Genomic DNA, 22733 nt, shown 5'->3' on the forward strand with positions numbered 1-22733 from the left:
AAAAGCTTGTGGACTCCTGTAATAAATGAATGAAGCTGGCAGGAGGCGGGGGTGCTGTGGGAACTTGGACTCAACTGGGATTCCGGATCTGCCAGATCTGCCACAGCTTTAAAAGAAACAGAAAAGCCTTTCATTGCATATGTCTGTTTTGATTATGAAGTGTCCTGATTGCCCAGGCCAGATAGAGTACACTTTCTGGACTGTGTGGGCCAGTTGGCCTGACAGGTGTGGCCCTTGCTATGTATTACCACTGGTCTCTAACACAGTCCTAGGAGGTCAAGGACACCATTCCCATTGTGTTGGTGGAAAACAGGTGAAAAGCCTTGATCAAGTGACGTGGCTAGCAGGCAGCAGAGCTGGCTTTGGAGTTAAGGGCTCTTGGACCTGCTCTCTTAATGCAGAGTGGTTCAGTGGAGAAGGGTGATCAGGATTCAGCTTGTCTGTGCGTTAACACAGACCCCAAGTAGCAGTGGCTTAAACAGGATGACATTTTATTTCCTGTTCCCTTCATGCTGAAGTCTGGAGACTGGCAGACCAGGGCTGGTGTGGAGCCTCTCTTGAGGAACTCCTCAGACCCAGGTCCTTCCTGGAGTGAGATCTTGTCATCAAGATCCACGTGGTGCCCAGTCAGGGCACATACCCGGGTTGCAGGCCGGTTCCCTGCAGGCCAGTTCCCAGCAGGGGATGCATGAAAGGCAACCATACATTGATGTTTCTCTCCCTCTCTCCTTCCCTTCCCCTCTAAAGATAAATAAATAAAATCTTTAAAAAAAAAAAAAAAAGATCCACGTGGTGGCTTGAATCTAGCCATTACACCCTGGCTTCTAGGCAGCAGGATAAAGAAGGCACCAAGGATGCCAAGGGCTGATCCAGGTGTCTGTTAAGGGAGGTTTCCATAGATCTTTCTGTCTGTCTGTCTGTCTGTCTGTCATTAATAATTAAAGTTTAAAAAAAGAGAGATTCCCAGAAGCTGGCTAAGGGGATTTCTGTTTTCATCCCATTGGCTAGGATATAGCCACACAGCCACCACTAGCTGCAAGGGAGGATGGGAAATGTAGTCTTAGGAAAGGTAAAACAAATGCTGAGACACAGTTGCCTTGGCCACAGGCGTAGGATGTGGATATAGCCAGAGCGTTGGGGAGGACTTGGAGAGGCTCAAGTGGATGGGGGATGTGGACAGCAGCCTGGAGTGGAACAAAGGGGCTGCTTGGAGGAACAGAGGTACTAACAGGGAGGTAACAAAATTCGGCCCAAGTCATGCTTTACAAGTGATGGTCTTTTCCTGTATGTGGTCAGGAGCTGTACTGTTTTTCACAGGGAACTAACATGATAAAAATTGTATTTCTGAAGATTACTCTGCTAACAGGTTTTGGTGTAGATGGGAGCAGGGAGAGAGAAGCCTGTAGAAGCTTCCAGACTAAGGAGCTGAACAGGAATGTAACCAGATAGTTTCACCTTAGCCTGCCCAAAGAAGCATGTCAGAGGTCCAGAAGTTGTGTTAAGGAACAAAAGGTGAATTCTGCTTCGGGCACTGGGGACAAGGTGGCAGAGGTCATGACCCTTGGTCAGGGGTTGTGAGTGACTTACCCATAGGGTTCGCTTGGCTGTGGGGTTAAAATAAAAGTAGACATCCAGATTTTTAACTGGGTGTCTTCACATCAAAATCTGACTTTGTGCTTCCGAAAAATCAGAAAGCCTGGCATTTCCAGGCATACGTGCCCCAAGACCAGGTAGATAGCAGTGCCACCTTCAGAAGGGGCATGTCACCCCAGTTGGCTAGTCTCCTTCCTGCCTGCTGCCACCCCAGCACAGGCCTCACGCCAGTGGCCATCTGTCCTTTCACTTGCAGTGGTTTGTTTCTTAAAATAGAGAAGTATTCTTCTGAACCCAGGTCTCCATTGGCTGTGGGAAAACATCTCTTTCCTGAGATGTTAGCCTGAGACCTCTTTTTGGCTCCCAGACCCTCCCTCCAGGTGGCTGAGTTTGATCCCTATGTAGGTGAAGGTTGTTACACCCCATCCTAACCTGGCCTGGCAGCCAGTCCCAGGCCCCGATCACTGCCCACCTCCCAGCTTCTCACCTTCCTCACCTCCACCTGCAACCTCTTCAGGCCCACAGCCCTTCCCCAGCAATTCGGGAATTCAGGACCTCTGAAAACCTAACCTGCTCTTCTTTTGACAGCAAAATCTAATCAGACCTGAATTCTGGCACCTGGGCTCTTTATTATCTCTACATATCCCATTTAGTGTGACTAATCACATATTTCCCTATAAAACATGCTTGTTTATAGGTGTTGCCCATACTCTGCCTGGGACAATCTACGTCATCTGTACCTTATTACCTTTATAAAACTGAGAAGTTTGTACACCACATTTAATTGCACTTCATAGGGGTTGCAGTTTTTTCCTGTGTTTTTTAATTAATCTTGTGAAGAGAGGAACATTGATTTGTTGTTCCACTTATTTATCTATTCATGTGCCCTGACTGGGAATCAAACCCCAACCTTAGCATATAGGGATGATGCTCCAACCAACTGAGCCACCCAGCCAAGGGCACGTGTCACATTTCTTACAAATTGAAGGCAGAATCCCCCAGCCAGCGAAAAGATTACAACTTGCTTTATTGCGATACTCTCTTATTACAGTGATCTGGAACTGAACCTGCAATATTCCCGAAGTCTGCCTGTTATCTGAAACCTACTGGGCCTGCATGTTTCAGACAAGAGGCTAAGGGCCTGGCACCGTACCTGCTGTTGGGGATGTTGAGTTCTATATGTGAGATCACAGGAGGAAAGTAGACAGCACCATGCATATCACCTGGCAAACAAGCAAGCATGCATTGCACCCAGGGCTCTGGATATGGTGGGCGTGCAGGCCCTTTAATGGAAGGAGGAGTATGGAATGAACTCATGATGATTCTTAGGTGCCAGCCTTTGGACCAGGTCAGATTTAGCAGAATGGGGGAGGCTCAGGAACCCTTCTTCCTTTCCCCGGGGAGTCTGCTCTGTCTGGGATCTGCCTGCTACCCAGGGAGGTGGTGAGCTAAGTTTGTTAGGACATTTGTCAAGATGCCCATCCTAAAGAGAGGTTGGCATGGAGGGCCAGACTTGGCTGCTGCTGGTGGAGAGGGGAGGCCAGTCAGAGCAAGGGCTCTTTACTTGAAGTCTGTGGATGGCCCCTGTGGCGGGGAGGGTCCCGTGCTTCCCTGAAATTGTGTGCACTTTTGCTAAAGGATAGAGGGACAAGAGTCAGTGGCTGTGACCTCAGGTGAGCTACCTTGAATGTAAAAATGGTATGACAGTGGAACCTTTCTTGAGGGAACACCTGTAAAATGCTTCAGTCCATATGCATCTGGTAAACCGTGGCCTTGGTGTTACTATTGGTTCTCTGTGCATTTGGTGGGATGGGGAGGCTCCCCTTCCGATGACCTCCCTCTGCAGGGTCTGTGACCAGAGAAAGGCTGGCAGTAACTGGAGTTCAGTACCAGATTGGGGAGTGAAGTGGTTGCCTCTGGCTTACAAAGGGATGGAGTGTTAAGTGGGAGAGGCTCAGGGTGGGGGCTGTGTCTTTTGGGCCTGGGGTAGCAGCTTTGAACAGGCAGGATGGAAAGGTTAGCAGTGTCAGCTGCTGTCCAGAGGTTAGAGCGAGAGCCAAAGGAAGTCACCAGATTTCTGATCTGGAGGACAGTCCTCTTGGAGGGCTGGAGTGGGGACAGGAACCCAGCCAGTTGGCCAGTGGGGTGGGGCCTGAGAGTGGCAGGGGAACCGAACTCACCCAGGAAGACAGGGCCCACCAGCAGTTCTTCGAAGAGGGGAGGCCAGACCTTTCATTCCTTCAACCGGAAACATGTGTAGAGAGTGGTCTTGCTGTCTCTTTATTGTGGCAGTTACCATTCATCTAACTTGAAGTGACAAAATTTTACTGAGCATCTGCTGTGTGCCAGTTACTGTTTCAGGAACTGGGAAACAGTGACCTACGATAAGCACATGGTCCCACATTTCTGAGTCTGGCAGTGTTGTGTGACAGTCAGAAATCACCTGGGACATGCTAGTGCTCCTAATGGCCTGTGCCTGGGAGAAAAATAACAGAAGCTGAGGCTCAAGAATGCTGGAGGAGGGGCTGGTTCAGGAGAGGGGGGTTGGGGGGCCCTGCTCAGGATGGGGCATTAAAGCCTCCAGGAGAAGAGCAGGTGGAGCCTGTGAGTTCTGACCCCACACCTCATTATCTGCATTCCCTTTCTGTACCCCAGTTTCCTTTGCTGTAAAATGAGGGTCTTTTAATTTTTTTAAAGATTTTATTTATTTATTTTTAGAGAGAAAAAGGGAAGGAGAAAGGAGGGGAGAGAGAAACATCAGTGTTCTAGAGGAAACATCGATTAGTTACCTCTTGTGCGCCCCCATCCAAGGACCAGGTCCGCACCCCAGGCTTGTGCCCCGACTGGGAATTAAACCAGCGACCTTTCACTTTGAGAGACTTTGCCCAACCCACTGAGCCACAACTGCCAGGGCTGAAGTGGGGATCTTGATAGTATGCACCTTGAAGGGTTGTTGTGACTTTTGAACTAACAGAAGTAAAAGTGCTTAAAATAGTGCTCGCTCCCCCAAAGCTGAGAAGACCTCTGGGAGTGAGCCTGTGGGCTGTCTGTGGCCAAGAGCAGCCTACAGCCAATGTGGCTGGAGCAGGGCATGCTGGGGGAGGGTGGGTCCCAGCAAAGCATTGATTCCAAGAGTGTTGGGGAGGTGACCCCCGTGGCTATGTCTGGGATAGCCCAGTTCTGTTCCCCATCCTTTACTAGCAGGGCGATCCTGAGAGAGCTTCAGTATCCTGAATCTCAGCTTCCTTGTTGGTGGGGAGGTCTCACTGAGGGGCTGAGCTGGTGGCAGGTGACCTTGGCAAGGATGGATATCTGTGCCCAGACTATAGGCACTGCCCTGCTGCACAAGTCAAATATGAACTCCACCCTTAGCACACTCTTACTTAGTCTTGTGGGCAGAGAGAAGGCAGAGGAGGAACCCCACTCCCCATTCTGGGGGAAGTAGCCAGGGGCCCATTGTGAAGGGAATGGCAGCTGAGGAGCTATGTGTAGGGGCAGGAGGCTGTGGGCCTCGGAGAAAATTGAGGTGGGAAGGAGAGAACTCAGGGATGGGGGCAGTAGGTCTGCTGGGCTGTCAGCCTGCTCTCAGGGCAGCTGGGGTCTGCAGTGTCTCTGGATCAGTCCTATGCTCTCAGGGGCCCATGTCTTTCCCCTGCTTTGCATTCTTTGGCTGGAACGTTCTCCCTTCCCCCTCTTGGACTGCAGCAGCCCTCTCTGAGTCAGAACTGCTGGAGGTAGTGATTAGCACAAACTGGAGAGCCTAACCTTGATGTGACCTTGTGACCCTGGCCAAGTGACCTAGTCTGGGCAGTTTCCTTCCTGGAAAACAGAAGGTAGCTTCAAGGGCTAGCGTCAACTAGCACAGCAGATGAATAACACAGTGTGATATATATTATATACCTCCTCAGCCTGCTGCGTGGCTTGGAAGAGAAGATGTGTCACAGGTGTGGGGGTGATCATTAAGCCCTGAGACAGGTAGGACTGAGTAGGTCACAGAGAGGTGGGCTTTCCCTGCTGGAATGACCCAGGTGGGAGCTCTTTCCATTATTATTTTGGGGACTTGTTTGGGAAGCTTCAGGATTTGGGCCTCAGGAATAGTGCAGGGCAGGGCCGTGGGCACCTTCACACCTGCCCAGGAAGTCCATGGCACCTGCCCTGATGTTGGTTTCACTGCCTGGCTCTGACTTTCTGTTTAGGAATCTAGAGTCCCTGACTTCCTCCACCCCCACTCCCTTTGTTCCCCCAAAACAAGTTATATGAAGGAAATTGAGACCAGGCCCCGCCTAGCCATGCAAGAGTTGGATATGGTGACTCCATGGCCCTTGTGTGTCTCCTCTGGTGGGTTATTCTTTTGATTACCTATTTGTTTAGTGAACACATAGATGCCCAGGCCTTAGGTGTCCTGTTCAGTGCATTCAACAGTCATGTACACCCACCTAACTGCCCCCAAAACCAGACCTAGAATTTGTCCCTCAGTCTCTGGGTAGCTTTTGTTTGGTCAGGTGCTGCCAGGCAGAACATTCTTGAAAACAGGTCCAGACTGGTTGGAGGGAGGGGGGGGCTCTGTCTCCTCCCCTCCCCCACTCCTTACACAGAGAGGGGAGAACCCCCTTTTATTCCCTGTTTTTGTCTGTTTCTTTCAAGCGTTTCATCACCCACTGCTTTGGCAAGAGTGGGTCTGGGCTGTTTTTCCTTTAGATCGGTGGTGGATTTGCTCCCCCACTAATTGTGTTCCTGTGGCTGGGGTTCGTTTTCCCTGTGAGTGTTGCACATGTCAGGGGAATGGTTTTATGAATAGAAACCTGACAACCAGCGCTGATGGGATTCTGGGCAAGGAAAGGACCCTGGCGATCAGTGCCTTAATGAAAAAGAGATGCTCCTTGACTTCCTGCATGGGGCTTGGGAATCAATAATCAAAGACAGATTGGGGGGCCTCTTGCAGACCAAAGAAGGGCATTCCAGAGAGCTTTCCAAGTTCTTCCTTGAGCTGGAGAGAAAGCTAAGGCAGATTGGAGCTTCCAGACTTCTCTTGTGTACCCTGGGGGCCCCTCCACAGAGGCTAGCCTCTGACTCCCCTCGTCCCCCACCCCAGGCCCTAACCATGGCTAATGTTTACTGAGCCAGAGTATGTGCCAGGGGCCCTGTGCCAGGCGCTCTACGTTCATTGACTTGCTGAACCATAGAACAGCCCCAAAGTGTGCTGTCTGCTGTGTGCCATTGGCACAAAGGTGCTCAGCCGAAGTGTGAGTTGTGTGAGACCAGCTCATTCTCTTCCCCATACCATGCATGCATCGTGGGGAGCCACAGTAGCCTCAGCTCCTAACCCGTTTTGTAAAACAAGGCACTTGATGGTGGGCAGCAGAGTCGGGACACCAACCCAGGTGGACTCAGTGGTCTCCACCAACCCTACTGCCTCTTGGGCACTGCTGAGGAGGAGTCCAGGCCATACTAGGAGATTTAGCTAGCACCTGGCGTGGAGGAGGCACCCACCTGCCCCTTCTTGTCCTCCTATGTCCGGGCAATGGCCCTATGTACCCTTCTGGAGCCCAAAGCCCGTTTTTCCTGCCTGCCTAGGAAAAAGGCAGGCCCGTTTTTCTTATTCCTGCCTAGTTGCCAAGTCCCTTATGGTGTCCCCTGTAGCCTGCACCACATCTGGAGTTACATCTGGTGAGGCTGGTGGGTGGGTGGGCGGTGGCCCTCCCTAACTTAAACATCCTGTTCTCTAAGCCCCTGCCGGGGCCATTCAAAACCTCCGGAGCCCCAGGGGCCTGGCAGAGACCTTTCCACCAGCAGTGCAGCCTCAGGATATCCTGTTTCACCTCTGGGCCAGTGGTCAAAACCTTCCTTTCAGAAGGGTCTTGGCAGGGGGACTCCAGTCAGTGTCAGCCCTGGGCTGCAGTTTCCTTCATCACTCGTTCCCTGTGAGGCTGTCCCTGCCCCGTCCCTTAGCCTCTTCCGCTTTGGCCTCTCCAGAGCCACACTAGGCTGCATGTGGAGGCCTCTTGGCCAGCTGGAGGGCAGCCCCTCTTTCTACTAGGGGTCACATTATCAATCCTCAGACCGCTGACTGACTCAACTTCCTGCTTTATCCTCCAAGTGGCAGGAGCCAGAGTATGGAGCATACCAACCGCCCAGAGAGCCAGTCCCCTGCACAGCTCTGGGCGTCTCGACACACCTCCTGCCAACCTGGCTTTCTAGACCTCCCTAGGTGTCTCTCTGCCAAGGTCCTCTCCAGCTTGCCTCAGTCATTGCAGAGCACTGGCCCCCTCAGCTCCTGCTGTGTGTTGCAGGTGGTGGGAACCTCCAGTTATCCCTCACAGCCATAGGAGCAAGGCTCTACCACCTCACTATAGTGGTGGCTCAGGCAGGGGGATGGGGCCTATCAGTTGTTGATCAGCCATGTTTGGCTCTGTCTGGGCCCAGAGCCCAGTCCCCCACAGCCTCTTGGGCCCAGATCTCCTCCTTAGAGGCTGGTATGTGGTTTGGCTATCTCTCACAAGCTGCTGGGTCCCCTGGCTGAGCCGCTCCCAGCATGTCATAACTCTGTGCTTCAGTTTCCCCACTTCAAAACAAATTAAATGTACCCCAGAAGGTGATTGGGAGCACTAACTGATGCACTGTGTGACATTAGGTGTGTGCTTGGTGTAACATAAATCACAGCTTCAAAGTCATAGCTGGGGAGGAGAGGCCAGGTGAAGAAGGCTGGCGGCCCAGCTTCTGGAGCAGCAAGGGGCTGGGGTGGCCTGTTTGTTTCCTTGCTCACCCCCACCCCTTCATAATTATTCACTAAGCCCCTGTGCTTTCAGGGGCCGAAGAACTGGTGCACATCTGCTGTCCCTTTTGTAGCTCACAAAGCCTGGTCGCGGCTGATTAGCATGGATGGGGAGATATTTGCATGTAACAGCTCCCACCCAATTGGTGCCCTAGGATTCTTTTCAGAAAAGCCAGGCCCTTTCTTTGTCTGGTCCTCCTTTGCTTGGGGTTACCGTTCTGCGTACCTCACAATTAGACTCCTTTTGGGGCCCATCAGAATCAGGCCTGCAGGAATGGAATCCTTCAACTCCAGAAGGCAGAGCTGGCCTTTCCCAGAGAGGAGCCCCTGCTGAGTGTCCCCTTTCAGGCCTCTGACCTCTCCAAGCCATCACTGATTTATGAGATTTAGTTGCCTCTAGTGCAGTAGTCTTTCTCAAGCCCATCAGCCCACGGGCCAGTGCAGGGTGGGCCCGTGCACTGTTTCTCAAGGTATCACCCCCACGAGCTGCTCTAGCAGTCTCCCGAATTCAGTAGAGAGGCCTGTGGCCTGAGTAGTACTGGGGCTGCAGGGGCCTTACCTTCGCCATGTGCCAACAGGAAACCTTGGGGTAGGGGGAGTGCTGCTCCCCAGATGGCTGCCTCTCCAACCAGGAGCCTGTCACCCCTGCTGCTGGGGTGACTTTGGCAGTGATTAGCCCCCATGGGAAATGTGTCTTCTCTTGTATTCTCACAATTCCACTTGGAGTAGAGTGAAGTGTTTTGACTTTTCCAGGTGCCCATAAATTTTCAACCCTGGATTCAGCATGAGCCTTGGGCCAGCACAGGTGGCTGTGCTGAGTTATTGCAAGATATTTTGAAAGGAATGAAGGATACAGCAAACACTGTGTGCTTCTACCCCTACCTTGAGAAATAAAACATGGATAGAATGAAGGGCCCCTATCCATTTTGTCTCCTCCCAGGAAGGTGACCTCATGTTCCCCCAATTTCTGGGGGGTTAGCCTTCACCAGGGGCCATTTTGATGTGATCTCAAGACCCAGCCTAAATGAAGATGTGCCCAAGCACCACTTGAGGCTGGTGCCTCTCTTGGCTGCAGTCAGGTGTCCCTGAGGAGTACACTAGGCTGGTCGGGCTTCAGTGTGGCCTTGTGTCCAAAATTCTCTCCAGCTCTCCTCTCTACTATACACCTCTGACCTTAGGGACATAAGGGCCAACAACACCTGCTGTGTGCCCTTGGGTCTTGGGCTGAGCACAGGGTGTGTGAGTCCTACAACAACATGGAGCAATGCATTATTTTATTTTTCTAGTCTTGAAAGCTGAGGATTAGATGAGGGTCCCCCTGCTAACTATTCCAGAACCAGGGTTCTGACAACTATCTTGCCATGTGGTCTCCACCACAGGGGGAAAGGGGCTTTCCTAGGTAACAACTGCTTGGAATGCAGGCCTGCTCCCCCAGGCTTAAAGAAACCTGAGTCTCTAGTGGCCCTGGGTGCTCAGACTTGGCCAGCCCGCCGCCCCTCCTCCATCACACCCACTAAGTAGGGGTGGGAAGGGTGCAGGCCTGCTCTGGGGAAGACAGTGGCTGGAGGCTGAGGTACTGATGTGCTCCATCCTCCAGCCCTGATAAGACCCTTAGGTCATAGGGCCTGAGGCTGCAGCGGGCAGGGCTAAGGGCCTGTTCCCACCGCCCTTCCCTATCTCGTGCTGGGGCTGTGGCACACTTAGACCTGCTCACTTTGGGGCAGGCACAAGCAGTGTCCTAAATGCCTTTTGTCTGGTTGTCTTTTGTGCACAGGGTAAAAATTCTAGCCGCTCTGGAGGGTGTAACATGAAGAATCCCTCTTTTTCTTCCTCTAGATCCTGGCCTGTCCCCATACTTGGTCTTTTGGTGTAACCTTCCCACAGCATTTTCCAGGCACTTTTGCATAAATCTCTCCCGGGACCCCCACTGTGCTTAAAGTTCTGCAATTTCAATAGTGGGGGAGGATGGTGCCTGTGAAAAGTGCGCCTCCCTTCCAGAGGCAGCTAGTGGAGTCATTTCATTGTGTTTCTTTGTAGACGAGGCCCAGGCTTACAGTGTGCTTGGCCCCACCCTTCCCCCTCTCGTGTTTTTTTTTTTTACGCCCACGGCACATATGTTTTACACTGTTCTGTGCTTAACAGTGCGGCTTGGTTATTCTAACGTGGCAGTGTTTACAGATTGAAATCTGTCTTCATTGGCTGCACTGCACCTCATTCACTCATGTAGGTATTTAGGTTCGTTGCTGCTTTGAACAGTCCTGATCTAGGTGGATTGTGGCTGATGTCCCTGAGCAGAGCTGTAGGATAAGACACGGAGTTGCTGGGTTGGGATCTGGGAAAAGATGCTCAGATGCTGCAGGGTGCACGAGTCCTGCCCAGAGAGTTCGGGGTGACCCTTCTGGTCCTCAAATACTGTGGCACAGGCCAGTGCGTGGCAGCAACGGTTCTGAGCATCTCTTGAGGACAGCACCAGAGCACCTGGCTTTAGGATACCTCTGTAGAGGCAGGCTGGGCTGTGTTAGGATTCCCCAGTTGGGACTGATGTGACAGTGGTCAAAATGGCTGCTCCCCAGTCATGAAGTACTTAGTACACTTGCTGCTACTGAAGTTATCTCAGTGAGATATCATCACAGCCGGGCCTTATCACCATTTTATTTCCATTTCACAGTCGGATCCCTGAGGTCAGGAGTGAAGGCAGGGGGTGGGGCTGGCTGCCAGTCCCTCCGGGTGGCTGTGCCCTCTTACCCAGAGGGCTGTCATGATGATCTTTTGACAGATGAAGACATTGAAGCCCATGGTCACATAGCAGGAGAACAGCAAGTTTGACCCTGAACCGAGGTCCACCTTGACATCCATCATTTTAACTGCTGCCATTTTGGGCCTTCCTTGCTGGATGGTTGGAGAGTGACCTGTTACCTCTGCTGGCCGTGGGGCACCGTGCCATACAGGGACAGAGGGAAGCTTCCAGGGCCCACAGTTTGGAGACTTTATTGCTGCCTCCAGGGCAGTGGGGCCTGTGGTTCTGGTAAGCAGGGTGTCCTTCCAGGACTCGAGCCCTGCATCACCCAGGTCCTGGCTTAGCGTGATTGCTGTCACCTCCTCGAGGCAGTCTGAACTCTGCCTGGTATCCTACATCTGTGTGATCAGACCCCCTAAGTTCCTTCCAGCCCCTTACCATATCTTCTTACTGGTATACCATGTGCTATTGGCCTCCCACTGACACTTATGAGCGTGGGGAGACAGGCCTGGCATCCTAATCACTGCCAGGGCACCTGCACCGTGCTTGGCACAAGGCAGCTGCAGTCCGGAGCTGCCCAGGGACCCTAAGCAGAGGGAAGCCACTATGGGGGACTGGGGAGAGCACCTTGATTTTTCCATGTCTCCCTGCTTGTTTCCCCTTTAGAAGGTGAACAGCCCACGTTTTATTTGTCAGCAGGAAACAATTTAATAGAAGACCTCTCACATTTGGATAAGTGTTTCTATTTCCCCCACCCCACCCCCGCCAACTTATTCCTCATTTGGTGGCTGTAGTAAGTTTCCTGTTGGAGAGGCAAGGACTGGAAATGTGGCCTCTGTGTTGTTGATTTTCCCCTGAGCTGGTGGCTGCTTTCCCGTCTTGTCCTTTACTTCCCTGTCCTCCATGAGGGAAAGAACTTTCCTCATCGTGCATGAGGATGGAAGCTTCTGCTGGAGGAGAGAGTAACTCCAGGCATTTTTTTCTTGGTCCACTTTGTCCCTTTGACCTAGGTCTGTCAAGCCTAAAGGGCTCTAGACCCCACTGCTTGCTTCATTACTTTCCAGAAGCATCACCCAGGAAGGGTAGAGCAAGGAGGACACTAGGGGCAGAAAGTTGACTGTGCAGGGCTACCTGGTACCCAGTGTCTCTGAACAGCTAAGTGACCATCCCAGGCTGTGAACTAGGTCAGGGTGTAGGTGCCTAGTCTCCCACACCAGCTGCTTCCTGCATGTAGGGAGGTGCCCCACCTTCCTGACTGCATTCCCCAGGCCTCCAAGCAAGTCAGCATCCCTGAGTGCCCTCCACTTGCAGAGCCCTGCATCTGTGCAAGGAGGGTGTTGGATATGGAGCCACCCTGCAATTGGGGCTTGTTCAGAAAGTTCTGGAGGATCTCCAAGAGAAGGTAACAGGGATGGGGGGAGAGAAGAAGGAGACTCTGGGTCTCAGGAGCCATGGAGGCCAGAAAGAAGTCCTTTCTGCCCATCTTTTGGGGGGTAGCCAAGGCCAGCATGGCAGAACTGAGGAGGTGGAGAGGTGTAACGAGGCGTCAGACATTGACAGGGGCTCATGCGTCCTATAAGAAGTTTGGACTTGTTCCAAAAGGCTCTGGGGAATCATGGAGGAGTAGAAGCAGGCAAGAGATCACAGCAAATCAGATGTATTTGAAACTGACTGGGAGGGACTGGAGGTTTGCCCTGTCACCCAGGACTATTGGTCAGCGCCCCTGGGACGGATGTTTGTGTGCCAACCCCCAGCTCTTTTGAGGCATTCCTGGGAGCTGGGCCTGGGGTAAGGTGGTAAGCTGAGTGTTTCCTTGAAGCCAGGGATCCCTCTGTGCCTCGGGGTCCCCCAAGATCCTGCTGCCTGAATCCCCAAGGTGCTGTCCAGGGAGCCAGCAAGGAGGTTGGTTCTGTGATGGGCAGGTAGCAGGCAGTCTGCTGCCCCTAGAGCTGCCCCTTTCTGAGCCTCCCTCATCTTCTGGCCAGCAGCTCCTCCTTCAGTCCTGTCTCTCTCAGCACATGGTCCTTCTGGTGCTGCCAGTGGGAGCTATGCTTCCACCAGGCCCTCTTGCAACCCCTCAACAACCCACCTGTCTTGCCTGGGAGTCTGTCTCAGCAACCTCCCTGGGCTCCCAGCCACACGGTCTCAATTGCCCTCATTCTCCCTTTTGGACTCCTCCAAGGAAAATCATTCCTCCTGCCCTAACTGGTGTGGCTCAGCGGGTTGGGCATCATCCTGCAAACTGAAGGGTCGACAGTTTGATTCCCAGTCAGGGCACAGGCCTGGCTTGCAGGTTTGGTCCCCGGTGGGGGTGCATATGAAAGGCAGCTGATCGATGTCTGTTTCTCACATTGATCTTTCTTTCCCTTTCTCCTCCCCTTCCCCTCTCTATTAAAAAAATCCCACTGTGTGTTTCACAGTGAACACTTGGAACACTTCTGATTACCAGGTATGTGTGTGTGGAGTGTATCTCCTACACACCAAGCTGGGTATCCTGTAATTCAACTCAGTTCTGAGACTACCTCCCTGCAGATAGCAGTAGATCGCACAGGTTAAGGGGTGGGTCCCACAGGACTGTACACCAGTAGCAGATCCAGGTTGTCACCTGTGCTTCGGAGCTACCAGCTGTAAATTGGGTTTTCCCTTGACACCATCCTCTGGTTTGACAGATCTGCTAGGGTGGCTCACAGAACTCAGGAAACCATTGCACTTACCAGATTCAGGTTACCATAAAAAGCTTTACCTCAGAAACAGCAGGTGGAAGAGATGTATAGGGCAAGGTGTGGGGTGGGGAGACACAAAGCTATGCTCTCCCAGGTGTGCCATCTCCCCAAATCTCCAGGTGTTTACCAACCTGAAAGCTCTCAGAACCCAGTCCTTTTGGGTTTTTATGGAGGCTTTATTATGTCAACATTTGATGAAATTTTTGGCTATTGATAGCTGTGGGGTGGGGGGAGACTGAGAGTTCCAACCCTCTAATACTTGGTCTCTCTGACAACCAGCCTTTATGCTTAGGGACATTTCAAGGGTCTTCTCACTAACTAACTCTGCAGTGGTTGAAAGGGGTGTTATGAAACAAAAGACACTTTTCATTATTATTATCACTTAGGAAATTCCAAGAGTTTTAGGAGCTCTGTGCCGGGAACAGGGAACAAATACATACAGGGTCTGGCACAAATAATGCCTTTTTTTTATTATAAAATCTTTTATTACAAAATCATAAGCATGTAATTCTGTACCATAATATCACACTCAAGCACACCATATGACGTTTTAGGTGAAATGTTCAAATTGGAGCTATAAATTATTACTTCCGTATTATTACCCAACCGACCACACTCAAACAGGCATTACTCCTGCCAGACCCCGCAGTATAAACCTCAGCGTCACAGCCCCGTTTTCCCTCTCTTCCTGTGTGCTGTTTCCTCTCATTGGAGAATCTGTTCCCAGTCTCTTTCCCAGGCTGGATCAGGTGCCAACTCCAGGTTCCCACTGTGGCCTCCTCCCCTGGCCGCAGTGCCCATCACCTGGGGATCCTCATAACTGCCATTCTGCTCACCTCCCAGGTGGGGATGGTGTCTCTATTGCTCAATGTCTGGTGAGCAAAGGAAGTGGGTGGCGAAGGGGGCTCAGCATTTGGCCTCCTGCACCTAGTAGTTCTAGATGCTGCTGCTGGGTTTGTATTGGGTTGGCCAAAAAGTTCGTTGTTTTTTTCCATATGATGGCTCTAGTAGCACTTAGTTGTCTTTAACTTCATTTGAAATGATTTTGTTAGGTTGTATTGTGACAGCTGTATACCAGCGTGCATTAAAAAAAATTGGTGAAGTTTAATGCAGCCATTTTAGTTTATTTTTTTATTTTTAAAGAGAGAGGGGAAGAGAGAAAAAGAGAGGGAGAGAAACATCGATGTATGAGAGAGACATTGATCAGTTGGTTGCCTCTCATATGCCCCCAACTTGGGACCTGGGCCGCAACCCAGGGATGTGCCCTGACTGAGACTTGAACTGGCGGCCCTTCAGTTTGCAGGCCATCACTCAGTCCACTAAGCCACACCAGCCAGGGCTTGTGCTGTCATTTTAATAGTGAAGATGGAAGAGGATGTGCAACATTCTCAGCATATTATGCTTTGTTTTAAGAAAGGTAAAAGTGCAAAAAAATCATGCAGTGTATGGAGAAGTGCTATAACTGATGGGACATATCAAAAATGGTTTGCAAAGTTCCTTCATACTACTGACATTTTGGACAAATAATTCTTTGCTGTGGCACTCTCTTACGAGATAGAAGATATTTAGAAGCACCCTTGGCCTCTACCCACTAGAAGCCCATAGCAGGAGATAGCCCACATACTCAAAATATCCAAATCAATAAAGTTATTGGTGGAAATGAAAACTGTGTCTTTTATTTTATGGGAAAAACCATATGGACTTTTTGGCCAACCCAACAGTAAGGTTTTGTTGGCACACAGCGACACTTGCTTGTTTACATGTTGTATGTGGCAGAGTTGAGCTGTAGTAGCAGATTATGTAGCCCACAAAACCGAAAATATTTACTACCATCTGCTCCGGTATGGAGAAAGTGGGTTGACCCTGCTCTAGGAAGCATTAGAGAGGTTGGGCAGCCTGTCCATTAGATGCCCAGACCCTGGAGCCAGTCACCAGAGCCATTGGCTTGTGTGTGACCTTGAATTAGATACTTAACCTGTCTGAGCCCATTTCCTCCTTTGAGCCATTGGGAACAATGACAGTAGATACTCACAGGAGTACTATGAGGGGTTCCTGTAAAGTGCAGGAACACCGCCTGGTTCCTGGAGAATGTTACGCATGGTCTGACATACCGGCCCCAGAAGGGGGTGGGCAGGGTTTGGGCCTGGCTCCCCGTGGGGCCTCTGTGTTTATGATATGGGTTTTCAGGGCCTTGCTTCCTTGGAGGTGGAGTGGTTTTCTGACCCCACTGTGGTTCCAACCTGGGCACACCCACCCAGTGGTGTTGTCTCTTATCCCTCGGCCCCAGAGCTTCAGTAGGGCAGACTTGGCAGGGTGTCAGGTGGGAGGGAGACCAGCATGGTGCCTGGTTGGGACCAGGAGCAGGGCACATGTTTGTGGTAGATGTGACATGATTAACCTTCCTCAGTCTGGGTTGATCTCTCACACTCCCAGTTCAGACCCCACCTGGGGAGAGCCTCTCCGGAAAACACTGACCCAGACAGTGGGCCTGGTCACAGCTTGGCCATTGCTTCTGGTACTGCAGGGAAAAGGAACACAGCTCTGCTGACCCCAGTCCGTGGGACCCCAGCACAGCCTCCCGGCCACCACCCCCTTTGTGTTTACCTCCACCGAACTGTCGCAGCAGCCTGCTAACCCCTTTCCTGCTTCCTGTCCCCCACCTCTCTGGGCCGTGTGCACATAGCCCCCAAACACACCAGCTATGTGACAAAGCTCTCTAGGTTGGTTTCTGGAGGCAGGGCACAGGGGCCTCGAGTTCCTGCCTTTTCTGTGGCTCACCCACTGACTGAATAAAGCATGGCTTGAGAGGGTGGTGTCTGCCTTTAAGTTTGCCAGCAGGTTTCCAGACAGGGCTGTGCCTGTGGGGGGACCTAATCATCATTGCTGAGTCTAGTCCTCAGGAGATCTGTGCCTCTTTCCCAAGGGGAGAAGCTGTCCCAGGACACACTCCCTGTGGGGAACCATGAGGGAGCCAGGAGGCAGAGTGTACATTTATTTCAGTTGTGCTCTGCCTGGCCACAGGTGACCGTGCACAGTGGGTGAGCCTGAGCCCCATGTGCAGCAGGCCATGGGCAGGTAGAAACACAACACCACCACCTCTACCCGCTGTCCTGAGGGCCCATCCTAGTGAGAGAAGGTGAGAGGGCAACAGCATGTAAGAAGGCCCAGAGCCGGGCCATTGCCGGAGGGTTGATGGTGGCCATGGGGAAGGGGCTGGGGAGTGGAGAGGCTGATGAATGAGGGGTACAGGTCATGTGACTTAGTCTGAGAGCTCGGACTTCTGAGGCTTTTGAAAGCAGGTGGGAACATGACTCACCCTTTTTTTTTCCTGTCAAATGTTTACCAAACACCTCCTATGTACCAGGGACTGGCTTGTGGGGTGGCATAGCTGTGACTTGCACAAAAGGCTGGCTTCACTAGCTTTGGGTGCCACTGTCGTGATGGGACAGGTCAGGTTGCTGTCAGCCCCAGCTGCTCTGGCCCAAGCCCAGCATCTCTAGATGCCACTGAGCTTTGCTCAGCTACAGGTCCTTGTGGTCGCCGGCCCTGCTCCAGGTTGCAGGGGGTGCTGGGGCAACCGGTGAGTTGCCAGGCTGCCTTGTAAACAGAGGCCCTCACTGGTCTGCCCGCTGTCACCCTGGCTCAGCCAGTGGATTGGCTTACATCTCCTGCCTCAAGGGGCGTGGGCAGGGGCACCATGCCAAGGTTTGGGGTTTCTTTCTGGGACCTACTTATAGCTGGACTTAGGAGTGCCTTGCGTGAGTTCTCTGTGGGTGCTGCATGGCTATGAGCCTGTGGCACTGCCTTTACCCCCACTCCAGTTCAGTGGGACCCGACCCCTGAGGTGTTGAGGCAGGCAGCTTGGCAGAACCCGCCCTGTTGCCCAGGCAGCCCCCTTCCAGGGTCCGGCCTAGTGCTCAGACTGCATTGGAGGAGAGCAAGGGGCCCAGTGAACACCTGTAGGACCTTTACAGTTGCCCACTGGGAACAGTTTTTTCTATTGAGGTAAAATCTGTATGATGTAAACCATTTTAATGCGTACAATTCAGTGGCATTGAGTACATTCCCGCTATCGTGTAACCATCACCTCTATCTGGTTCCAAAACATGTTCATCAACCCCAAGAAAACCTGTATCCATTAAGCAATCATTCCTCATCCTCCCTCCTCCCATCCCCTGGCAACCACCAATTGCTTTTTGTCTCTGGATTTGTCAATTCTGGATACTTCGTATTATTGGAATCGTGTATATGTGACTGGCTTCTTTCACTGGGCATAGTGTTTCTGAGCTTCATCCATCTGGTAGACGTGTCGGGCGGGCTCCATTCCTTCTTGTGGCTGAATATTTCTTTGTACGGATGCAGCACGTTTTGTTTATCCATTCAGCAGTCGATGAACATTTGAGTTGTTTCTGCTTGTTGGCTGTTGAGAATAGCACTACTTTGAGTATTTGCACACAGGTATTTGCTTGAATACCTGTTTTCAGTTCTTTCAGCTCTAGCTATGAGTGGGATTGTTGTGTCAAAGGGAAACTGTATTTTTAACTTTGTGAGGAATCACCAAACTGTTTTCAGCATTTTCTATTGCTACCAAGCAGGATACAAATGTTCTGATTTCCCCACATTCTTGCCAATACTTGTAGTTTTCACCCTGTTTTTTTTTTTAAATTTCTTAAAGATTTTATTTATTTATTTTTAGAGAGAGGGGAAGGGAAGGAGAAAGGGAGAGAAACCTCAGTGTGTGGTTGCCTCTCACATACCCGCTACTGGTCTGCAACCCAGGCATGTGCCCCTACTGGGAATCCAACCAGCAGCCCTCTGGGTTTCAGGCCCAAGCAGATTGAGCCACACCAGCCAGGGCTTTTTTTGTTTGTTTTAAATTATAGCCATCCTAGTGGGTGTGAAATGATATCTCATAGGTGTTTTGATTTGTATTTCCTAATGACTAATGATGTCTTTTCATGGGCTTATTGGCCATTTGTGTGTCTTTGGAGAAACATGTCTCTTTGAGTCCTTTGCATACTTTTGAGTTGGGTTCTTATCTTTTTGTTGTTAAGAGTTCTTTGTAGCCCTGACCATGTGGCTCACTTGGTTGGACATCACTCCACAAAGCAAAAGGTCGCCAGTTTGATTCCCGGTTGGGGCGCATGCCTGGGTCGCAGGTTTGGTCCCCAGTTGGGGTGTGTACAAGAAGCAACTGATGGATGTTTCTCTCTCATATCAGTGTTTTTCTCCCTTCCTTTCTTCCTCCCTTACCTTCTTTCTAAAAATAAATATTTTAAAGAAGAGTTATTTATGTATTCTGGGTGCTAATATATATAGGCTTATAATTTGCAAATACTTTCTCCCATTCTGTAAGTTGTCTTTTCACTTTTTTGATAGTGTCCTTTGAGGCACAAAAATTTTAAATTTCGATGAAGTCCAATTTATGTAGTTTTTCTTTTGATACTCTTGGGTGCCGTGTCTAGAAAGCTTTACCAAATGCTTTACCGAATTATGAAGACTTATACCATTGTTTTCTTTTAGAAGTTTTATAGTTTGCACTCTTACATTTAGGTCATTAACCCATTTGAGTTAGGTTTTATGTGTGGTATGAGGTAGGAATCCAAATTCATTCAATTTCATGTGGAGATCCAGTTATCCCAGCACCATTCTTTGAAGATGCTCTTTTCTCCCCACTGAATTTTCTTGGCACCCTTGTTAAAAATCAAGTGATTGTAAATGTAAGGTTTTTCTCTGGACTCTAATTCTGTTTCATTGGTTTATATGTCTGGCCTTTTGCCAGGACTATTCTGTTTTGATTACTGTACCTTTATAGTAAGTTTTGAAATCAGGAAGTGTGAGTCTTTCAACTTTTTTTTTTTTTCCCAAGACTGTTCTGGCCCCCAGCCAATGTGGTTCAGTTGGTTGGTCCTTGTTCCGTGAACCAAAGGGTCACTAGTTTGATTCCTGGTCGGGGCACAGGCCTTGGGTTGTGGGTTTGGTCCCCAGTCAGGGCTTGTATAGGAGGCAACCAATCAATTTTTCTCACATTGATATTTCTTGCCCTCTCTTTCTTCTTCCCTTCCCCTATCTCTAAAATAAAATTTAAAAAAATATTTTTAAAGACTGTTCTGGTAATTTTGGGTAATGGGGAACGTTTTGCCACATTTATTTGTACTTGTGTTTCCCTCCGTACATAGATTTCGTTTTTGATTTGCTAAGCCACTCCCAAGCACGTTGTAAACATCACCAGAATCCACTTGAAATTTTTCCACATGTGTCTTCTAAGAATAAGGGCATTCTCCTACAGAACCACATTGCTATCATCACCTCCAAATCATTTAAAATTATCGCATCTATAGTTTGCACTTACATTTCCCTGGATGTCCTTTGTAGCTCTTGAAAAGTTTTTTCTTAGGCTCCAGTCCAGGTCACACTTAGCATTTGATGGTCTTGTCTCCTTAGTCTCCCTTTTTCTGGAATAGTTCCCAGCAATTTTGATATTTTCTGACATTGGCCTTTTTGAAGAGACAAGACATTACTTGTCACTGTCTGTTGTCCTCATGTGATGAGACCAGGGTAAAATTTTGCTAAGGATACATGACATGTCATGCTTGTCCTGCTGTGTTATGCCAGGGCCACAGTGTTGTATGAGTTTGTCCTCTCCCTGGTAATGCTAAGTTTAGCATTGGGCTGAAGTGGGCACACCTTGTTGTGTGTGTCAGTTGAATGAATGACTAGTAACTGTAATAGGGCAGGCATGTAGATGCAGTGCTTCCTGTGCAGTGCTTCCTGGACCATGTGCCTGCCCCATCATTAGCCCCATTTGTCAGATGAGAAAACTGAGGCTCTGAGAGGCCAAGTGACCTGCCCATGTGCCACGCTAAGCATCATAAGCAGGACACAAACCCAGGCTGTCTCCAGTGGCCATGCTCATGATCACTGTGCTGTGTAAATGCAAGGAGAAGGTTCAGCTGAAGGGAGTAGAGGTGCCACCAATAATTTGTTCTTCACTCCCATCCCAGCACCAGTAGTCTCCCCTTCCTCTCCATGTGATAGGGAGAGGCACATGAATGCCTGACTCTCTCAGTTGGGCCTGGGCCCCTGCCGGGGTCCTGGGACCCTCTGACCCTGCCAGAGTTGCCCTTCGGTCACTGTGTCTTCCCACTTAAGTGCCCACTGGATGAGCAGTGGGCCTATCACCAGGACGTGCTCCGTGAGGGAATGTCCTAGGCCAGGATATCTACCTGGGTCCCACAGCTCCCGGCACTCCCGGTCTCAGCCCTGTTGCCCTGTGGACAACAGTCCTCTCCCGCTGGACAAGCTGTGTCCCTGTGTCCCCACCACCTGATTGGTCACTACCTTGTCCACTGCATGGGCTGGGTAGGCAGGGCATGTGGCAGCACCTTCAGGGAGGGATTTGTGGCACCTCAGAAAAATTGGAAACGAGGGAAGGGGGTGTGGGTGGTGAGGACAAGACTCAAAGGCAGTTTATAGCGAGCCTTGCTCACTGGCCCAGGGCCTGCCAGCTCATGCCCACCTCTCTTCTTGTAGATGAAGATGTATGTGTGTTCAAGTGTTCGGTGTCCCGCGAGACGGAGTGTAGCCGCGTGGGCAAGCAGTCCTTCATCATCACCCTGGGCTGCAACAGCGTCCTCATCCAGTTTGCCACACCCAATGGTATGCATTCTTTCTATCACACTGGCAGAGAGCTCCCAGGGCTCGGGGTCTTAGGCTCTGGGCTGTGGCTGGTGGGGGCTTGGACCCTAGTTAAATTGTGGCCCATCCATCCATCCCAGCGAAGGCCCCACTGTTGTTCAAATCCTATTCCCATGTAGAGATGTGTCCCTGGGCAGCACTTTCTTGGTTCCTAGAACTCTCTGCGTCAGACCCTCCCTCAATGACTCCTTTGGGTCCTGGTCCTGGCTCATATGTCCTTTCCTCCAACAGGCCTGTCCCATTGGGCTGCCACCCAGGCCTCTAGGAGGAGCCTGTCAGGTGGGGTCTGGGGCCTGGCCTTCCTTCCCGACAGCAGAGAATGGGGGTGAGACAAAGTCCTGAGGCAGGCACTGGCTCTGTTGGGAACACAGAGAGAAGTCAGTGAAAGGTTTTAAACAGACCTGTCTGAGAGGACGTAAGCAGACACACGGGGTTACTGAGGAGGCCTGTGGTGGCTCAGGGTGGGGGGCAGCCGTGGAGGTGGTCAGATGCCCAGGGCTGGAGACCGCCTGAGGTCCAGCTACCAGGCTCAGTCACTGCAGAGCAGAGGGCAGTGGTTCCGGTGGGTGGAACAGAGGCTGGTGCGGGAGAGCTCAGGTTGGAGAAGCTCCCTGCCCATGGCACCCAGCTCCCAGGAGCTGCCTCACTTGGTTCCGTGCCCCCGTGGCCCAGACCAGCCTCAGGACACCCACCCCCTGTGCACAAAACACTAACTCCACATCCCGCCCTGTAGTTCCTGGCACCTGTCCTTCTACTTTATGTTTCTGTGATTTTCTCCTACTTTTTTTTTTCACTTGATACAATTTGGCAGTCGTCATTCTATGCTAACAAATAGTTAATTTTAAAGATTACATAACATCCAGTCCAGGAGACCCATGGTGATTGGTTCTCTAAAGTGCTTCTGTGTCCACTCAGGTCCATCAGTCCCGTTACGGGATATTGAGGTGGTGTCCCTTGTCCATTGCCATTCACAGACACTGCTGTGCACTGCTGGGTGGGCTTGCTAGGGTGAGTCCCACCAGTCTGACACCCAGGTTGGCAGGCCTGTGCTTCAGCCACGCTGCCCTTTGGTGAGGTGGTGCCCAGGCCCCCAGCTGCCAGCTGCGTGGAGCACATTCACTCTCGAGTGCAAGGTGCTGCCTTCTTGTGTCAGGCACCAAGTGGCAGGCTTGGCTGCCCTTCTCTTTTAGTTTTATCATCGTTTTTGGAA

The 22733-nt window shown here is 50.9% G+C and overlaps 1 protein-coding gene across 2 annotated transcripts in view; it reads left to right on the forward strand.

Moving 5' to 3' along the window:
• CARM1 (coactivator associated arginine methyltransferase 1) overlaps window positions 1-22733 on the forward strand; it is a 42818-nt gene that overhangs the window by 5006 nt on the left and 15079 nt on the right. For both annotated transcript variants that reach the window (XM_037153929.2, XM_037153930.2), the window contains exon 2: window positions 21359-21484. In XM_037153929.2, coding sequence (XP_037009824.2) covers window positions 21359-21484 — 126 coding nt within the window. The remainder of the gene's footprint in view (window positions 1-21358; window positions 21485-22733) is intronic.

Source organism: Artibeus jamaicensis, unplaced genomic scaffold (assembly GCF_021234435.1).
Source record: "Artibeus jamaicensis isolate MK-2021 breed Jamaican fruit bat unplaced genomic scaffold, CSHL_Jam_final scaffold_537, whole genome shotgun sequence".
Taxonomy (NCBI): domain Eukaryota; kingdom Metazoa; phylum Chordata; class Mammalia; order Chiroptera; family Phyllostomidae; genus Artibeus; species Artibeus jamaicensis.